We start from the raw sequence: 19,222 nt of genomic DNA on the forward strand, positions 1-19,222 counted from the left end.
GAAGATTGAGCAGGGTGCGAAGTTGGAATTTTTTTAATAGAGATGTCTGTGGTACCTTCCTTGGGTTTCTGCCACTAGATATGTCCTGTGAACAGGACCACCTTACTTCTTTCTGTGCACGCTCTTCTGTCTGTTGGCTGGGAGACGAGAAGGTGGCTAATGTCAGGTTTTCCTTTAATTGTTTTTTGATGTACTCACAGCTCCACTGCCCTTCTCTGGCCTCAATGTCTTTCTTTTAGTGAGAGGCTAATAACTGAACACAGCAGATGAGGTGTGGCCTCACTGGAGCCAAGTACAGGGGGAAAGCAATGTTTGTGGCTTCAGAGAACCCACAAGTGAACAAAGAAAACTGGCTTGTTTCTATACATAGAGCCATGAACAGCCAAGGTAGATAACATTTGTAAAGGTTTGGGCTGATATTCTGTGATCTTTGACTTTCCCTACACATCGTGTGTCTGCAGAAGTTGTAGTTATGTAGTCGCGTTCTGTAAATATGATGTATCATCTAATCACAACTCATGCAGTTCTGTTGTGTAAATACAGGTGACTGCAACACAGAGGTTCCCTTGTCTGTGCCTTACTCTCCCATCCAAGGTGGGGATTGTACTCCTTTCTTCCCACAGAAGTGCCATGAGATATGAGTGTTTGGAGCCACTTATGTACCATGGAATTGAAAGCAAATGAAACATAAAATGATGTGAGACAGAAGGTAATCGAACTTTTACAATTACTGTGAATTATTTTAAACAGATTCAGTATGGCGGAATTAATGTTTTTTAACGAAAGACAGAGGCACGAGAACACGACGTTCACATTTTAGTGTAAATAAAGACCAAGGCAGAAGCACATCTTTTCACTCCAGAGCCTCATAACTGTTTTTTCGGCAGAAACCCGGCACCTTCCCACCTGCCTGAGGGCGGCGCGGGGCGCTGAGGGGCAGCGCCGGACGGAACGGCGCCCCCTGGCGGCGCGGAGCGCTGTGAGGGAGCAGGCGCTCCTCGTAGGAGAGAGCTTCGCCTTTCCTTTTAAGTTGGCTTGTCCGCCTGAGCCACGAATTCGGGCCGGCAGCGGGCTAAGGCGAGCGGAGGAGCCGGCTGGGCACGGAGCGGTCTCCCGTGCGGAGCCGTTGTGGCGCTTGCGGCGCGGAGATCCTCTCCCTGGCGGACCGGGAGGGTGGACGGCCAGCGGCCGCGGGACCGGACGGGACGGGCCCGTCGGCGCACGGCAGAGAACGGCGGGTGGGCGGCAAGCAGCCGGACTCCGCTCCCTTCAGGCGGCTCCCGCTCGCGGTGACGTCAGCGCCCCGCTCCTCAGTCGGCGGTGCGAGGTGGTGCGGAGCGGAGCGCCCGGGACTCCGCGCGCGGTCAGCGGCCGTCGCGCCGCAGAAGGGCCGCCCGGCGCCGCCTCCTCCTTTCCGTCCCTCCCTTCTTCGGCGCCGGCCGCCCTCCGCGCTGCCTCATGTTCGGGCTGGAGAAGCCGGCGGGGCAGCAGAAAGTGGGCAGGAGCGGTGGGTTTCCGAACATGGCGTCCGTGGGGGATTTTAACGTGCTCAGCTCTAGCATCCCGGCCACCAAGGTGGAGCTCTCCGTGTCCTGCAGGTGAGGCGGCGGCGCGGAGCTTGCGGCGGTTTCCCTCCCGCGGAGGCGCGCTGTGGGTCCGCGCCTCGGGCAGCCCCGGAGCCGCGCTGCTCGGCCGGGCATGGAGCGGCGGCTGTAGGCAGCGCCCGGCGGTGGAGCCGAGCCGGGGAGCGCTGCGTTCTCAGCTGGCGTTTAACTTCTGGAGCTGTCCCAAGTGCCGCAGAGGGGAAGGAAAAAAACTCCCATCCGGAGTAATCCTTTAGTATATTTGTAAGGCTCTCTTGCAAAACTCTTAGGAAACCTGGCGCGGAGCCTCGCCACGTTTTGCCCTACCGCTGCTGCTAAAAATGCCCACCCCGTAACACGGGACGCAGTGTGTGCAGTTCTGCTCCTCCACGTTTATTTGGCCCCGGTTTGTTTACCGGGATTTCAGAAATAGCGCTTTCTCTCTCTATGAAACACAGAGACGTTTCCATTAGCGGTCTGGAATTATTATTTTTGTGATCTTTTTATGTTTGTTTTCTCTTGCGTTTTGCCATCTCTCTAAATATGCCCCAGCAGTTGAAGAGCGGTGGTTCCTCTCGCCAGCAGAACTGGCAGCTTCTGGCAGATAACTTGGAACTGTCGTTATTTCCTGATGGGAAATGAGACAAAGTTTGTGCTGCTCTGCTTCATTTTCTGCTGTGGTTGCCTGGAATTACCTCTGTTAGCACTGCTGCTGTGAGGACAGACGTTCAGGGCTCGGAACTTCAGTCAGACCACTCACTCTCTTCCCTTTGTGTATTTACTAAGGGATTTTTGTTTGTTTGTTCGTTTGTTTTTGGTAAACATACTAAATATATTCCCTTAATAAGCATGTTTTAGCATTTTATCATTAAAAAAAAAAAAGAAAAGAGAATGTGACAAATATAGTAAGGTTGAATTTGGAATAATGGAGCTGTCAGTGGCTGAGGTGTGAAGGTGCTGAGTTCAGCCCATCTCCACAAAGTTTACCTGCAGCAAGCACAGAACCCATGTTTGCACAGAAGGGATGCTGTTAGGTGTTAAAGCAAACAGGACCCCTAGCATTACTTTAGGTTCTTCAGATAACCTATCAAAATTACAGATGTCAGAATTCTTAATGTTGCTTTTGACCCAGTTCATGTATAAAGGCATGTTGGTTTTTTTTTCTTATTCCAAGGGCTAGTTGTAGCAGCCTGCAGTGTCTTCTTCAAGCCTAAGTTTCATAGTTATTTGAAAATGCATCCAGTGCTTAATAACTGCAGGTGTATGACATAGATGATCATAGCTGACATTAATTATAACTAACCTTAGGACATTGTTTACATGTTAATTTCTTTGTATGTATCTTTGACATACTTTCAAAAGCCACATCTGTTTTGCTTAAACAAGGGAAAGAAAAACTTTTAAAAATGTTTTCTAATCCTGATAACTCTTGACGTCAAGTGTAGGATAGGAATTTCCAGGGTGATTCCTTCTTGATGTGCTGCAGTGACAGCTTTTGATTGCAAAATCATGCTTCAGATCTGAGCGTGAAATGACTGGGGCAGAGATTAACCATTAACACATGGTTGTGATTCATCTGTAAAAATATTCCTGGGCTAAAGCTCTGGAAAAGTAATGTTACACACAATTGTGAAATACAGTGAGAGTCAAGCGTGCAAAGTTCAGCAAATGCTGAAATTCTTTCAGATTAGCAACTGTTTATTTTCAGACATATGCAGAGAAATGCTTTAAAGACTATTTGAGTCATGTTGTTAATTTTTCCTTAGTATCTACAGAGTTGTAGAACCGATTTGGTTGCTGGTTTACATCAGTAGTTACCAGCTGATCATTAGTCTTTTGTATATGTATTTTTTGTTTAAATACTTGTTTTGATTATAATAAATGGGGGAATCTCTTCCAGTTTGTAGAGATGCTGCAGTTTGGTGGGCAGGTGAAGCAGTGCAAGGTGTTAGGTTCCATGTCTGGCTGCGCCACAAAGAAATTTCAGATTCTAGTAAATACTTTTACCTCTGTAGTGTTTTTTGTGTTTTGTTTTTGTTTACTGTATTACTTTTTTCAGCGAGGATACAGATTCTACGTGCATTTTATTATGGTTCATCTGTTGGCATTTCCTAACTCATAGTGCCTGGCATGCCCATGCTGTCCATGTGATCAGACTAGCTGGGTGTCAGTACTATGCAGGTGGGATTGCACTAAGGCCAGTTTGGTGTAGGGGCTGGAGGCAGCCTCTGGGAGACATGCATTTCATACAATGGGTAATACTTTGTGAAAAATGCATCCAACAGATGTCTTGGATGTTAGCTGATACTCTTCTTACTGTTTCTTTATGACTGAAAACCTTTTGTATAATACTCATTGTTTATTGAATGCCAGCCAACTACTGGCTGTAGTTTTACAAGCGCTAGAAAAGCAAGAAATTAATTTTTCTAATTATTACTATTCAGCGTCTATCAAAGAAAAAGTTCAGTCTTTTTCCAGCTCTTCTAAGATACAGGTTTGTAAGGCTCTAAGATTATTTTATCAGGGAACTGTATTCCATGGCTCAAGAGCCAGATTTAATGTAGCAGAACAACTTAAAAGTGACACCTGGGAGGATCCTCCGGTATTGGCAGAAGTCCAGGGTTGTCTAGTTAGTTGGTCTTGCAGTCATCTCCCTTTGTACCCAGTAGCTCCTTCCATCATGTGTTCGTGGTGTGATGAAGACCTGCTGTGCTTTTTGTTTTTTAAATTGCAGACTGGCATTGCTTTGGATGATTGTCATATGGTGGAAGATGAGATCAAGACCTTGACTCTCCAGTCGATGTGTGAAAGAGAATATGGGTTATTCTTTTATATTTTACTCTGCTATTGTTTTCCAGCCAAAAAGATTCTCTTTCTCCAAAGATGCGTTTGCACAGCGCACTGATTATAGGCGTGTGCCTAGACTTGAATCTACACTTAGCGGCTGCAGGTAGAAACTTGTGATCTCTTTTGGTCTTGAGGTAAGCTTCAGGCTGCGTTAAGGGGAAGTAAGTAGCAGGAATGTTTGAGATTGCTCATCTGGTGTCTGGGCGTGCCCTCGTGTCTGCCGGAATGTGACCCTGTCTGTCATATTCTTCATTGACTACGATCAAATAAAACACTGGAGAAGTGTCGCGGTCTGTTCTCATCTTCCCTGCTCTCAGTGAAGTTACATGCACCGTGGGATCTCAAGCTTTTCAGTTTTTGTCATGATTAATATAATGGTAATCTCTGCTCCTACTTGTTACTGGGTGCACTGATCTGGAGTCTCCTGATTAAACCACAGCCTTTATGAAACCCTATCTTACAAGGAAGTAAGAAATTTCATCATGCCTTGTGTTAGTGTTTATTTACCTACTGAGGAGGTGTCAAACAGAATTATCTTCCTAAGAGTAATTTCTGCGTATCTATAGGAAAGTGAAGTAGTTTGATCACTTTATGACGTGCAGTCATAAGGCCAAGGGTAAAGCAGCAATGTAGCATCACAGCAGGCACTATGAAGTAAACAAACTCTGTCCCAGCTGAAACCAGGACCTGTGTCAATGATGCTACAGTTATCTGAGGGATGGTAAAATTCTCACAAAACATTGACACAGGTCTGCTAAGCTTTATGCAGAATCAGGTGAACTGTCCTCATCATTCTGTGTTTGTGCTGGACGGGTTCTGCACTTTCTGTATTCCCATGCCAGGCATAATGTGCAGGAAGGCAGAGTGTACTCCTTATGATTGGTTCAGAAGTACGATTGACTGTCTGTGCCTGGTTTGGATCAGTTCTATACAGTTTCACAATTTGTACAGAAAGTTAATATTAATGAATGGGATGAACGGAATTAAACAAATCCTATTCTCATTTATGAGAATAATCTAATTTCAGATTTCTGGCACGGAGGAACAAAACGTACTGCCTCGGGATTTTTGCCTTTCCATTTGCTTGACAGTCTGAAATCTTAAGCAGTTCCTTTCTACTGGTTGTGGTATCCAAAGCATGTTTGATTTTATCTTTGATTGTCATAAGGACTGATCTCTACTAAGCTCTCTTCTCTCCAGCCAGTATATTTACTTCCTTGTTTTTTGTTAGAAATCTGTATGGCAGAAAGATGCAATGACAAAAGATATAATAAATTATTTGAGCTTGTAACTCCATATAGTACAGAGCAGAGGATATAAAATTCATCCTGATTCTAAGTCTGCTTTTCATTTTCCTGTAGTTTTGTATGTGTCCAGACTGGTTACAAAATCTGTTTATCCATGTTTATGGATGGCTGGCAACAGAGGTTGATCTTGCAAGTTTTTTCTTTGAAATGAAACCACCTAGACAGCCATCTGGCTTCAAGAAAAACATATAAATGGGTGATGGCCTCCATCAAAACAATCCTAGAGGTGCATTCCTGGTAGAGTGTATAGTTTGTTTTTCCTGTGTGTGCATGTATTATTTGAACTTTAGGCAAAGCACACATTAACTGTAAAATTTAAGGCCGATGTGTGGCCCTGTAGATGCAGTCTTGCCACTGTTGGGACCAGTTACCAAGTTTTGTATCGTGTGAAGTCTCAGGACTTGTCAGGTTTTTGTCTGAACTTGTCTTTGCCTGCTTGGTGTTTTGTTTGGATTTCCTTGGCTACGAAAGCAGTTTTTCTGAAGATCAGGTGGCTACCTCTTAGATAGTTTCTCTTTGGCTTGTGCAATGACACGACATAGCTATTGTTCTTCTATAGATAGCAGTAGCAAGTGGTTGTTTAGTGCAGAATAAGGTATCTGTGACTGTCACAGGATGATATAGTGCAGAGGAGCACCGTGGGAACACAGGATGCAAGGCAGAGTAGCAGAGATGGAGGATGGAAAGCGGAGGTATGGGATACCTGTGGAGACCTTTCCAGTGGTTTGTAAAGAAGAGCAGACTTGGGATGCGGGCAAAGCTATTTTCTGAAATTATAGTGGAACCAAAGGGCAAGAACCAAACAAGTGTAACAAATATGGCAAGTTTGAATGCAAAATGGAGTAAGAGACCAACAAAGAGAGATCATGGTGTAACAGTGGGTTGGAAAAGTAGCCCCTTGTGGGGACCTTCAGAATTTGGAAAAGGAAACCGTCAGCATCATAATCTTCCTGAGATGATCTGATCCTCCACTGCTACTACCAACTTCTCCTCCCCAGACAGGATGCGGGATGCTCACTGGTGACTCACTGTATCACCCTTGCACAGTTGAAACCAACTATTTTAGACCTCAGAAAGGTAATGTAAGGGAAGGTGGAGAAGGGATTAGGTAGTAGGAAGTGTATAACAGCTTTAACTGTACCAAAGCTTTCTCTATTAATTTTCCTCATTTTCTTTTCTTTCTTTCACTGCCTGTGTAAGTAATGCATCCTCCCCCATCCCACAGTGGCTGAGAAAGAATATTGTATTCATTGTACAAATTCATAGAATCATAGAATCTCCAAGGTTGTAAAAGACCCACAGGATCACCCACTCCAACCATCCACCAGTCACCAACAGTTCTCACTAAACCATGTCCCTCAACACAACATCCAAACATTCCTTGAACACCTCCAGGGTCGGTGACTCCACCTCCCTGGGCAGCCCATTCCAGTGCCTGACCACTCTTTCAGAGAAGTGTTATTTCCTAACGTCCAGCCTGAATCTCCCCTGGCACAGCTTGAAGCCATTCCCTCTAGTTCTATCACCAGTTACATGAGAGAAAATGCCAACCCCCAGCTCACTACAACCTCCCTTCAGGTAGTTGTAGAGAGCAATGAGGTCTCCTCTGAGCCTTCTCTTCTCCAGACTGAACAATCCCAGCTCCCTCAGTGGCTCCTCATAAGACTTGAGCTCCAGACCCTGCACCAGCTGTGTTGCCCTTCTTTGAACACATTCCAGGGTCTCAATGTCTTTCTTGCAGTGAGGGACCCAAAACTGAACTCAGTACTTGAGGTGCGGCCTCGCCAGAGCTGAGTACAGGGGCACAATCACTGGCCTGTTCCTGCTTGCAACACTGTTTCTGATGCAAGCCAGGATGCCATTGGCCTTCTTGGCCACCCAGGCGCACTGCTGGCTCATGTTCAGCTGAGCATCAATCAATACCCCCAGGTCCATTTCCTCTACGCAGTCTTCCAGCCACTCTGCCCCAAGCCTGTAGCGTCACCTGGGGTCGTTGTAGCCGAAGTGCAGGACCCGGCATTTAGCCTTGTTGAAACTCATCCCATTGGCTTCAGCCCAGCTCTCCAGCCTGTCCAGATCCCTCTGTAGGGCCTCGCTACCCCCAGGCAGATCCACAATTCCAGCCAACTTGGTGTCATCCTCAAATTTACAGAGAGTGCACTCAATGCCCTCATCGAGGTCATCAATAAAGATATTGAAGAGGACAGGCCGTAGCACTGACCCCTGGGGAACACCACTCATGACAAGTTATCAGCTGTATTTAACTCCGTTCATTACCACTCTCTGGGACTGGCCCTCCAGCCAGTTCCTTACCCAGCCAAGAGTGTATTTGTCCAAGCCACGGGCTGCCAGCTTCCACAGGAGAATATTTTGGGAGACAGTGTCAAAGGCCTAGGTAGATTCACTTTCTAAATGACTTCTTTGATGTGTACACTTTAAAGGATTGTTTCAGAAAAAAACTATGTGGAAACAATTTTTGTACTTTATACATTATTATAGTTATATTAAAGTACATCTAAACTAGAGCAGCATCTCCATGGCTTTGTATCAACTGAATAAAAGTAGCTGGAGAAGGACCAATGAGCTGACCTTAGACTGAGCTGCCAGAGCTTTGGACTGCCTGGGGTCCTCAGTGTCATCTTCTGCGTTATGTCTCTGAAAGTTCAGAGCCAGAGACTGTTTGCATGCCCAGCCTTAGAAATATAAATGTAGCAGGTTCATTCTGTTGTTTTCAAGTAATAATTGGTGTGGTACTGAAGGAGAGTTAGGTTGTGATGTGAGCTGTTTGCTCATGCCAGCCAAAACTGGGACTGTTCATAAATGGACTTTTATTTATTTAAAATGGAACAACTCAACTTTCACGCAGGTCTGCTTCATCTGCAGATGAGTATTATTTCTTCATTCCTGTCAGTCTCCACAGACAACTGCTGCAAAACCATTGTTACTGTATACATAAGCACAGAAATTTGGTAATTCCATCTTTATTGTTGGCTTAACCCCTGAGAGCAGTCAGCAGTTTTAATAGAGGTATTGTCCTAGCACTGTTTTTATGCATTTAGTCAGATAATGTTTTTTGTGTGTAGTCATAAAAATGTAGGGAAGCTGTGCTGCTCCAGCTGTGCTCCTTGCTTCCCTCTTTCTCCAAAGAGAAAGGCTTCTGAATCAGTATATTTGTAACTTGATGATTAATGTTACTCTGGAGGCTGACAATTACTTCTTCATCTTCTTGTGAACGAGAAGAGTCAGTGACTTCTTCAAAGGAGTATTGTGGATGTTTTCTTAAGCATGCTTATCAGAGATATGTTTGTGTTCTTTCCAGACCTTCAGGTGCCCCAAAGAGTGGAGGTAATCAGAACAGATCATGCTAACTGCCTCTTAGTCAGGAGAGCCACCATTTTCTCTCCTCCAAGCCTTTCCTAAAAGAACCAGTCATTCTGTCAAGGAGATAAAATTCTGAGAAATTGTCTAATCTACTTTTAGGTCCAGGGCATTTTGAATCTGGAGGCTAATAGCTTCTTTTTTATTGTGTTCTGACAATATAGGAGAATATAAATAGCTAGGGAAGGATGATTACTTAAGCTAGCATTACAAGTGAAAAAATATTGAATAAATTACTCTGCAAGAAGTCAAGTGGGCTCTTCACTCAAGTAGATTCTTTGGATCGTGTATTGCCTTTCCTAGGGCTGACCATTGGAAGTCCAGTGGTAGCAATTAAGGTTGAGAGACATTGACTACTGTGATGTAAAACAGATTAAAATTAGCATTGAAATTGATGCAGTTCTGAACAAAACAACAACAACAAAAAAAAGAGGAAATTTGTTTGTCAGGATATTCTTTGAGAAAAAAAGACACACGGGCCTGATATTAAAAGAATAATAATGAATTTGTTTAATAATTGTTATTGTGGTTTAACCCTGGCTGGCAGCTCAGCACTGCACAGCTGCCTCTGACCCGGGGTGGGGGAGGGGGTTGGGAAGGCAGAAGTGAAAAAAATGCAGGTTGAGATGAAGGCTGTTCATTAGGTAAAGTGAAAGCTGCACATGCAGGCAAAGCAGAACAAGGAATTTATTTGCTCCTTCCGTTTGGCAGGCAGGTGTTCTCTGCTTCTGGGGAGGCAAGGCTCAGTGTGTGTGATGGTTTCTTGGGAAGACTAAGGCCCAGCCTCCTTGGCAGGGCAGCATGAGAAGCTGAAAAGTCCTTGGCTGTGTGCAAGCACTGCTCCGCAACAAACCACGGGTGTGTTATCACCACAGTTTTCATTAAAATCCCAAAATGCAACATCATACAAGCTTCCCCACGGAGTAATTCAAGTGAAAAAGAAAACTGATGTATGCTCATATAAGAGTATATTATATTTAGAATACATGCTTTCTAAAAATTAATAATCAGTTTTGCATGGGTAACTCAGTGTTGTGTTTGCAAACCACCGAATGCTGTTTCCTGGGAGGCAGCGCAGCACCACACAGCCACTGGCTTCTTCTACCTCTCAGTGGGACGTGGGGGGAGTTGAAGAGGTGGAAGTGAGAAAACTGGTGGACTGAGATAAAGACAATTTAATAGATAAAGCAAAAGCTGCACACCAAGCAAAGCAAAATAAAGAATTCATTCACCACTTCCTATCTGGAGGCAGATAATCAGCTATTTCCGGGAAAGCAGGGCTGGTCATGCATCATAGTTACATGGGTGGGGAGGGGTGGGGGAAGAGGGGGAGGAAAAAGAAGCAAAACAAAAAAGCGCCTCGTGGGTTTGAGATGGGAGCATTTTAATGGGAAAAGAAAGCAAAGGTTGCACGCAAGCAAAAGGAAGAAAGTTATCCTGTACTTCCAGTCAGCAAAGTTTCGTCACTTCTTGTGAAGCAGGGCCTCAGGATGTGCGCTGATTTCTTAGGAAGACGAATGTTTTCGTAACCAGAGTCCTTCATTCTCCTTTTCCACCTCCTTCCAGCTGTTATTAGTGAGCATGACATCATAGCGTACAGAAAATGCCTTTGGTGGATTTGGGTAAGCTCTGGTAGCTGTGTTTCCTCCTCTCTTCCACCTACAGCCTATGGCTTTGTGTTGGAGCCAGCCCTGATGCGGTGCCAGCATGCTCAGTGGTAGCCAAAACATCTCTATGGTGTCACGGCTGCTCTGGTGACACATGCAGAGCGTAGAACTACATGAGCTCCTTGAGTAACACCAGCCCCTCACTGGCAGGCAGTACAAGAAGCTGAAAATAGTTTCATCCCGTGCAAGCGCTGCCCAACAACAAACCATAGGTATGTTATCACCACTATTTCATGGAAAATCCAAAATGCAGTACCATACAAGGCTCTCTGAAGACAATTAACTCCACCCTGGCTGATACCCTGGGCACTTTGCTTTCTTAAATCTAATCTAAAGATGAAGAGAAACAAAGCTTTAGCAGTTGGAGGGATTCTAACAAATCCATCTGAAGTAAATCTTGATTTTATCACCAGGGGTTTCAGTTTAAAACAGTGTGTAAACATGTATTTGTCCAGTAATACAGTTTTTTGAAACCAGAGGAACACACATTAAAGTATTCAGTTCTGTAATTCCTGTGGTTTGTTCTTCAGTGCCAGATTTCTGTAATTTCTTTTGGAGGAACTGAATTTACTTCTGTGTAGCAGTTAAGTATAACGAAGGGTTAAATTTAAAAGCTTGCACAACAGGAAGGTAGTATATTGATCATTAAAAAAGTCAAAATAGAAGCAAATTATATGTGAATGAGGTGAGTAAACACTAGTTTTTAAGGTAGATCTCCCTTTCTCAACATATATGTAGTATGTATATTTATATTACATTCAGATCATACAAAGCCACATAGCAATGATTTCTGTTCAGCAAACACTGCTGACTAGATCAGTGGATCTTAAAGAGCCTGATATATAATTGAGATCTTCCAGTTTTACACTGAACGTAGTACAGAATTTTTTGAAGGAAAGCGCTGTCATAGACATACTGACATGTTTATGGAGTTCATGAAGCTGTATGAACAAAGTGAATCCACACAAGGCATTTTAACTTTTCTTCTTTACTGATTACTTTCCCCCCTCCCCCCCATTGGGAAATTGCTCTCATTATACAGATAAAGAAATCTTTATTCCAGTATTTCTAATCTCCTCTGTACTTTCCATAGCAGACTAAGTAGGTGTTATTGCCATGGCTCCTATTGTTTTTTCTTCCCTTAGTCATCTGTGCTCCTGCGAGTGTTTTGGAAGGCGCAAAATGAATTCCTTCAGGATCTGTGACTGTAGGATAGCACTTTCTGCACAGATATTCACAGAGTTCTTCACTGTAGGTGTTTGATGTATGTATTTCTCCAGAGGGGAAAAAAATCCTCATGATCTGTAGTAATTTCTTGTTTTCTTTTTGCATTGTTTTTCTGCACTGTTTATCATAGTGATACAGATTTACTCATTGTGGTCAGTTGAAATAGAAGACCTTTTTTTCTGGATATTCTGATTAGGAGGAAGTAAGAAGTTTTTGGCATCTCTTGCTTTTGAATTTGTGAGTTTTCCTGAGAAAATAAAGTCCTATCCAAGAGAATGCTTTCATAAGCAAAACATTTTCTGCTCAGACTATTAAAGACGACATGAAGTTCTAGAAGTATATCCAACCTTCTTTCTCCTTTTGCTCTTAGCATTTCTTTTGGTTGCAGATTGTCCTGTGTTTCTGCAACTTGCAGTTTTCATACATTTAAAGGAGCATTTTGATTGTTTTCCCACTAAAATGAAAATAAAGAAATTGTGCAGCCTGAGCTGTTAGCTGAACAAGTCAGACCTTTGTTTCCTGTTGGTGTTGGCTTTTGAAGTTCCCTTTGAAGCCTACATTGCTTGAACAATGAGTGTGCTTAGTTCTTGTTTTGGTGTTTTAGTTGGTTATTAACAGTTTGGAAAATCAGGTGCCTGCAAACTTTGCTGAAGACATTTTCTATTTATGGTGAAATGTACAAAGGATCACATTGAAGATATTGCAAGCCGTATCAGTTGAAAACTGTGTACTAGTGATGCTTACTGACCTGAATTATGATGTCAGACTTTGATATCTCAATCCTTACAGTGCTTTCAGGGATGCTGACTGTATGGAAGTGTTCTTAGTTCATTAGGTCCCTGGCAGCAAATGCTTGGTGGCTCAAAGTGTGAGCATGGGAGGCAGAAGTGCTGTTTTTTTCCATGTCACTCTTAATTCTGAAATTTTCAAGGTTTATAGGAATTGTGTTTTGGAAGTAGAAACAATTTCAGTTGAAGAAGTGGTATATGCAGACTTTAGATTCATTCACAAATGATTTTAATGATCTGGCTTAAATAAGTGACAGCTTCTTTTAAAGGTGTCCTGCCCACATTGCTTGTTCTGAACAGTGGGTTTGGCAATACCTGAACTGATGACACAGTATCTTTTCCTTGTTGAAGTGTAAATGCACTGCTTAGAAAACCTGTATTTAGCGACATATTTGTATGCATTTCAATGATGTGCAGTGGCATGAAAATAATGTGATTTAGATCTGAATGAAAGTAATAAATAGTGACCTTTAGAGAAGCTCAGTAATTATTAAAAATAGTAAGTTGTAAGTGATGTGAAGTGGTTGTTTAATCTGTCTCTTGCTCCAGGGTAAGTTCAAAGAACTGGTAAGACTTGTGGCTTCCTAACTTGTTCCTAAATATACTCAGTGGCAGAGATTTCATATCATGTCTGGATACTTTTGACCAAGAAAAATGGTAAAGCAGTTGAATAAAGTTCAACTTACACACTTGAAGGACAGAGAATTCAGTTTACAGCCAATCCTGTTTCTCCTTGTTCTGCCTACATGGGAATCAGCGTCAATATATAGCAGTGTTTTCTTTATAGGCGTATTCCAGACTTCTCATTATTTCTGCCTAAACCTTTATTGCTTTATTGCTTGAATTGAGTGGTGAGTATTAAGAAGGCAAGATGACTAGATTGAGAAGTTTCCAAAGCGCAATTTTCATTTCTTTATTCCTTTTTTCCTCACAAAGGCACAAGAATTTTGACTTGCATTTAAGTCATGGCTTGTTGTGATACCTAGAACCATATCAGTGTTGCTGCTGTGTACTTACCTTTTCTTTATTCATTTTCTTTTGTTCTTAAGTAATACCAAGCCTAAACTAGCTGCCTAAGTTTAATAGCTATTTCTTGTTCAATGATTATTCTGTTTTCAGACCATTTTTTGGCTGGTCAGAATAATATTTATTTGTTTATGTATTTGAATTTAGAATGATGAAATATTAGTAACTATTCTGATGATGGTTTTGTGTTCAGTCCTACATCTTTAGAGCTATTGGTAATAATGAGTCTCTTCATCTGTGTATGAGGAGACTAGCTGAAGCATGGCTGTGATATTAGCCTTGTAACAAAGAAATTTTTCTTCCGACTTTTTCCCTGTGTATTTTGTGGGCACTTAGAATTTTCCTGCCTCTGTTTCATGTTTCCTATTTCCTGTTTGTCTGTTAGTTTTGTTTTACCTTACTCATCCACACCAGATTCTTTAGATATTTCGTAATGGCTCTGAGATGTCATAACCATTCTTTTAAATAAATAAAGCATACAATTTTTTTTTAGTTCAGCTAGCATGTTAATCTGTGATAGAAGTTTTTGATCTATAGTTATTTTTGTTTCTGATGTATCTTATATATGTTAATATGCTTGTTATGTATTGCTTTTTACTTCAAGACACCAGAGTATGTAAGCTAAGATTTGGTCAAATCCAAAATAAATAAGAAAAAGAAGGGTGAGAAGACTCAGTTGGTAGTACTGACTGACTTTAAGTAAAAGGTAGAAAACTAAGCAGCTTCTCGATCAATATCATTAAAAATATCCTCATTGGTATCTGATTTTTTTAATAAGATTACTTTTTTCTCTCCTTTTTTAACAGAAATCTTTTGGACAGAGATACATTTTCTAAATCTGATCCAAGTAAGTATGCAACGTTTTACTGTTTTTTCCTCATCATATATTACAAATGTGTAAGCAATGGATTAAAAATGAGATTGGTGGATTACTTTGATGTCTGCTGGGTTTACATTGTCTTTGTGACAGTTATTTCATGCAGTGCTGGCTGGGCTTGTAGCTCCTGTTACAGGAACTGGAATTTTAAAGACTATAATCACTACTGCATTCCTCAACTATGCTTTCCCTTAGTCAAGCAGTCAAGCTACATTTTCTTAAAATCAGTGAATGCAGAAAAGTCATTTTTTTTTCTTTTATGTATCTGCTCTAGATTGCTTTCAAATCTAGTCAGCATACTTCTAGATAAACTGGAAGTGCTTGTTGTTAGTGCATAGTGTCTGCTAATCCGAGAATCAAAATCTGGAAAAATAAAATTGCATTAATTTGTCTCAGGGAACTGATCTTTACTGATTAAAAATAATCCATTCTTTAATGAATTCATGTTACCAGATATGTGAGGTAGTCACACTACCTCTTCAGTTTTGTTAATGCATGACTGTATCCCAACAACCTCATTCCCATGAATTCAGCTGTGGTGGGGCTTCTGATTTAAAAACGATGCCTTCCCATACTGAAGATTTTTTAATAGCTTATCAAGGACCTGAGACCACAGAATATTTTTGTGTTTCTTTCTTTTTCTTTTTTTTTCCCTGATAGTGGTGAATCAAAGTACTCCTGTATTGTTTATTGACTAATGCTTAGATTATATTGTCTTCGGTCAATTTGGACCCCTCTATAACCCTCTGTAACTTTTTATTTGTAGATTCATTATCTTTCAGGTAAGCCTAAGCTTATTTTTTTTTTCTTTTCCTTAGAATACCATATACTGTACTCATTGACACTGGAAATAGGCCCTGAGACAGACATGCTTCCATCATGTGTTTGGGCATGTAACCAAGTCCTGGTGGGATACTGTCGGGAAACTGTATTAGGTATAAATTTCAGGATTTGAGTAGCAGTGCAACTTGTGTGGAAGCAGGCCGTGATCCACTCTGTGACTATCACAGCTTCTTCCAGGCAACCCTGAAAGCTACGTGAATAACCAGTGCTAGCTAGAGCTTCTGTCAGCCAGAGGAGCACACAAAGCCCTGCCAAGCACATTTCAGAAGGAAAGTGGCAGCAGCTAGGGGCTAGAAACACAGCTGCTGAGAGTACTCCCAGAACCACGCTTCTGAAGATATACTACTGGAATGCGACCTGGAAGGGCAACACTCCATGCAAAAGACTTCCAAAGAAGCTGTGGTCTGTGGGCAAACCATACTGGGGCAGGGATACCCCTAAGGGACTGTGGCTGTTGGTTGGCCCACAGCAGGGAAGGGACAGGAAAACCTGGAGAAATCTTACTATCTAACTATAATATTTTTGAGATGTAAGGCAGTGATATTTTTATAGAATTAAGTTACTTGCATGTATTTTTTGAAGCGTAGTTACCTTGCTTATCACTTCAAAACGCAGTTTCTTGTAAACTGCTTATTTAAAGAATTCAAACTGATGGTGTACTTTAGAAGTTTGGGCTCACATTGTGAATGCCCAGTTATTGTGTCAGTTAAGCCTATCTGTCTCAGGCTAGCTATATACAAACATGGAATACAGTATTGCAGTCCTTGGTAAAGAGAGAAGGGGAAAACTTACCTCTAGAAATGCTTATACTGTATTTGCACTCAGGAAATGACTTGGCAAAGTGGCTTTGATGGTGGATACTCTGCAGGCAGTGTAGAATTTGTATTCTGAAGGCTGTTTATTAGCTAATTAGATTGCTGCCAGTGCCCTTCGTTTGAATGCAGACACATGGCCGTAATATAACTGTGGAAGTTAGAAGGGTGTAATGTTAAAAGTGCTGTTCTTTTCTGTACTTGGAAGTGTAGCAGCATATCTTTCCTCAGTGTCTGTTTGGACAAAGGCCATTCTTGCACTGGTCTTGAATACAGTAACTTTATCCTGTTAGCTAAAAAAGGTTTCAAATCCAACACTTTACTGCTTTCACAAGATCTACTTTTAGGCCAACTGGATTTACAGCCACCAGATCTCATAAAAGGTAGAACTACACAAAGTTGCTCTGTATGTTAAGGTCTCACTGGCTTTGAGGCCAATTCTAATATGCGTTTCAAACCCTAGCAACATTTTTGAGAATATCCACTTTTTTTTTCTTCTTTTTTTAATATTTCCCATAGAGTCTGAGCTAAAGCAGTGATCCCACGATGAGACAGGGAGAAAACCTTCTGCCAAGGAGCTACAGATTTGTTAATGAAATTTTCTTTTAGGCATTTGGGCAAAATTATTTCCCCATGCACTTCCTGACCAAACTGAGCCACCCCAAACTACTGTGCAGCTGTGGCAGCAGCACCGGTTAGGATGGAATGTCCTCTTGTGTAACCCTGTAACTGCTGAGTATTGTAATAGAAATTAGAGTGTCTTAGGAAAGATTGGAAAGGTAGAATCCAGGTCCTCCTGGGGAGGATGTATCCATAAAAGAAAGTAACAATGAGAAGAATCTCATGACACTTGGAGTAAAAGGACCTTCAGGAAGCTCTGACTAAAAGGTGTAGAAGGTGGTCAGCAAAGAGCCTGCTTGAACTGGGTACAAATTCATGGGAAGATTACCGTGGAGAAGGGGCCTACACACAGTGGCCCATAGTAGAGTTGCTACACCTTGGCACTGGTAATGATGTGATCCATGAAACTGTCACCTTCAGCCTTGTGCTGGTTCAGTAGGTTCTGACAAATTTGCATGTGGTGTTCTTTCTGTTCCTGCGTGAACATTTGTGGGACCCACCTGGCACAAACTTTGCAGTATTCCAGCGTTACCACTGTTGTTTCCAATTCACTGAAGCTGATATTCAACTCTGGACAGAGCGCCCTGGTTGTAATCTGACAAATTCTGTAATTTCTCTCAATGAGCTGATCAAGGCACTCTTCATTTTATGCTGTGCATGACTATCTGGAACACGGCTTGCCTTTCTGGTCACTGTTGTCACTGCTGAAACACACCACCCACTGCTTCACTGTGCTGACATCCATTGTTTGGTCTTCATGAACGTTCAGCAAATGCCATTGAATGTCAGTGGGTGCCATTTTTTCCACATGGAGGAATTCAGTGACACACCTTTGCTTCATATGCACTTCCATGTCCGACACCATTTTGTCAGACTGCCCCTTTGTTGACAGCAACAGAATGTAATGGAATATTGGGCGGAAGGCTCAGCCTCCACTGCCATACCACCAACATCCACCTCTGACGTCGTAGGCCAGTGTAATAAAATAAGAGACATTACTTTCGGAGCAGCCCTCATATATGCCATAGCTGCAACCAGCTAAATAGCAGAAAATTGCAAGTCATACTATTGATTCTTAGCTTTTTTTCTCCTCATTTAAGTTTATAAATAAGTATATAAGTGGTTCTTAGGCTAGAGATGTGGTTCCAGTCCTGGAATGTACTTTTGGAAGCACGGGGAAGCTACTGGGAATGGAGGGGAACAGAAACCCACTAATGACTGGCAGTAAAAAGGTGAGAAGGATAGCATTGCTTACTACAAATTATAGTGAACTGACCACAGAAAAACTCATACTAGCAGAGGTATGAGCAGCCTTCCAGAAGATGGAAAATGAATAAGAGACTGAATTAGGCTTAAGGTGGAGCTTTACTGTTTTTTTTTTTTTTTTATACTGCACAACTTCCATCTCATCAACCACAGCAGAAGACTAAAATTATTCAGCTCTAATCTTTTTTTAGATTTTTTGTTCATAACTCTTTCATTTGGCTTCATAAACTGAAGAGATAAGATTGTGCCAGAATGCCTCTTTTCTGAAACTTTGATAGTAACGGATATTTTACAGTTGTTTTGTTGCTTTCTTCTCCTTAATATTAAATTTCTCCTCTTTTATATTCTTTTTTGGACAGCTATGGTGCAAAATTGTTATGTGATTTAGTGTATTAATGCTAATACACAGGGCAGCATGTAGTACAAAAAATAGAGCAGGAAATCAATGGTGAAAAATTATTATGTTTAGGAAAAATCTAGACAATAAAAATATTTGAATAGCAGAAGTGTACGTTATCTATAAAGACTGGCGTTTTCTGCAAATGAGTTTCAGTTGTATTCTCAAGTGAGGTTATAGGTATGAGAAATATTTAGTGGAAAATTTAGATTTAAGATCTCTGTAAAATGGATGAAATCTGTTATTATATCTGCTTTTGAAATTAGTAACATATTTGCTTTCTTGGAAACCACTACTGAAGATAGAAAATATTCATCATTGCTGAATTTGTGGTGTTCGTTTAAAAAAGAATTGCCAGTGGGGAAAGTGGAAGGCAAATTTGGGAGAGTGTATGATTTCATGTTAGCACTAGGAGTATTTCCAGAGAATATTTCTTAGTTTGTTTTTATATGTCGAAATTTCCTTTGACAACATTTCCCACATCTGCCAGGATTATCTTGGCACAGATCTTAATAGATACAAAGGTTGGTCAGAAATTTAGTAACTTTCAGACATCTCCGTAGCTGATTTTGTAGCTTCCATT

At 41.7% G+C, this 19,222-nt stretch overlaps 1 protein-coding gene across 1 annotated transcript in view; it reads left to right on the forward strand.

Moving 5' to 3' along the window:
• The first annotated feature begins 1,391 nt into the window (after nucleotides 1–1,391).
• Nucleotides 1,392–19,222, forward strand: part of CPNE8 (copine 8) — a 91,339-nt gene continuing 73,508 nt past the window's right edge. The window contains exons 1-2 of the mRNA XM_042872761.1: nucleotides 1,392–1,598; nucleotides 14,630–14,670. Of these exons, the coding sequence (XP_042728695.1) occupies nucleotides 1,459–1,598; nucleotides 14,630–14,670 (181 nt within the window). The 5' untranslated portion in view covers nucleotides 1,392–1,458. The remainder of the gene's footprint in view (nucleotides 1,599–14,629; nucleotides 14,671–19,222) is intronic.

The sequence above is a fragment of the Lagopus leucura genome, unplaced genomic scaffold (genome assembly GCF_019238085.1).
Source record: "Lagopus leucura isolate 7727_CA_CO unplaced genomic scaffold, USGS_WTPT01 Super-Scaffold_100008, whole genome shotgun sequence".
In the NCBI taxonomy this organism is placed as follows: Eukaryota; Metazoa; Chordata; class Aves; order Galliformes; family Phasianidae; genus Lagopus; species Lagopus leucura.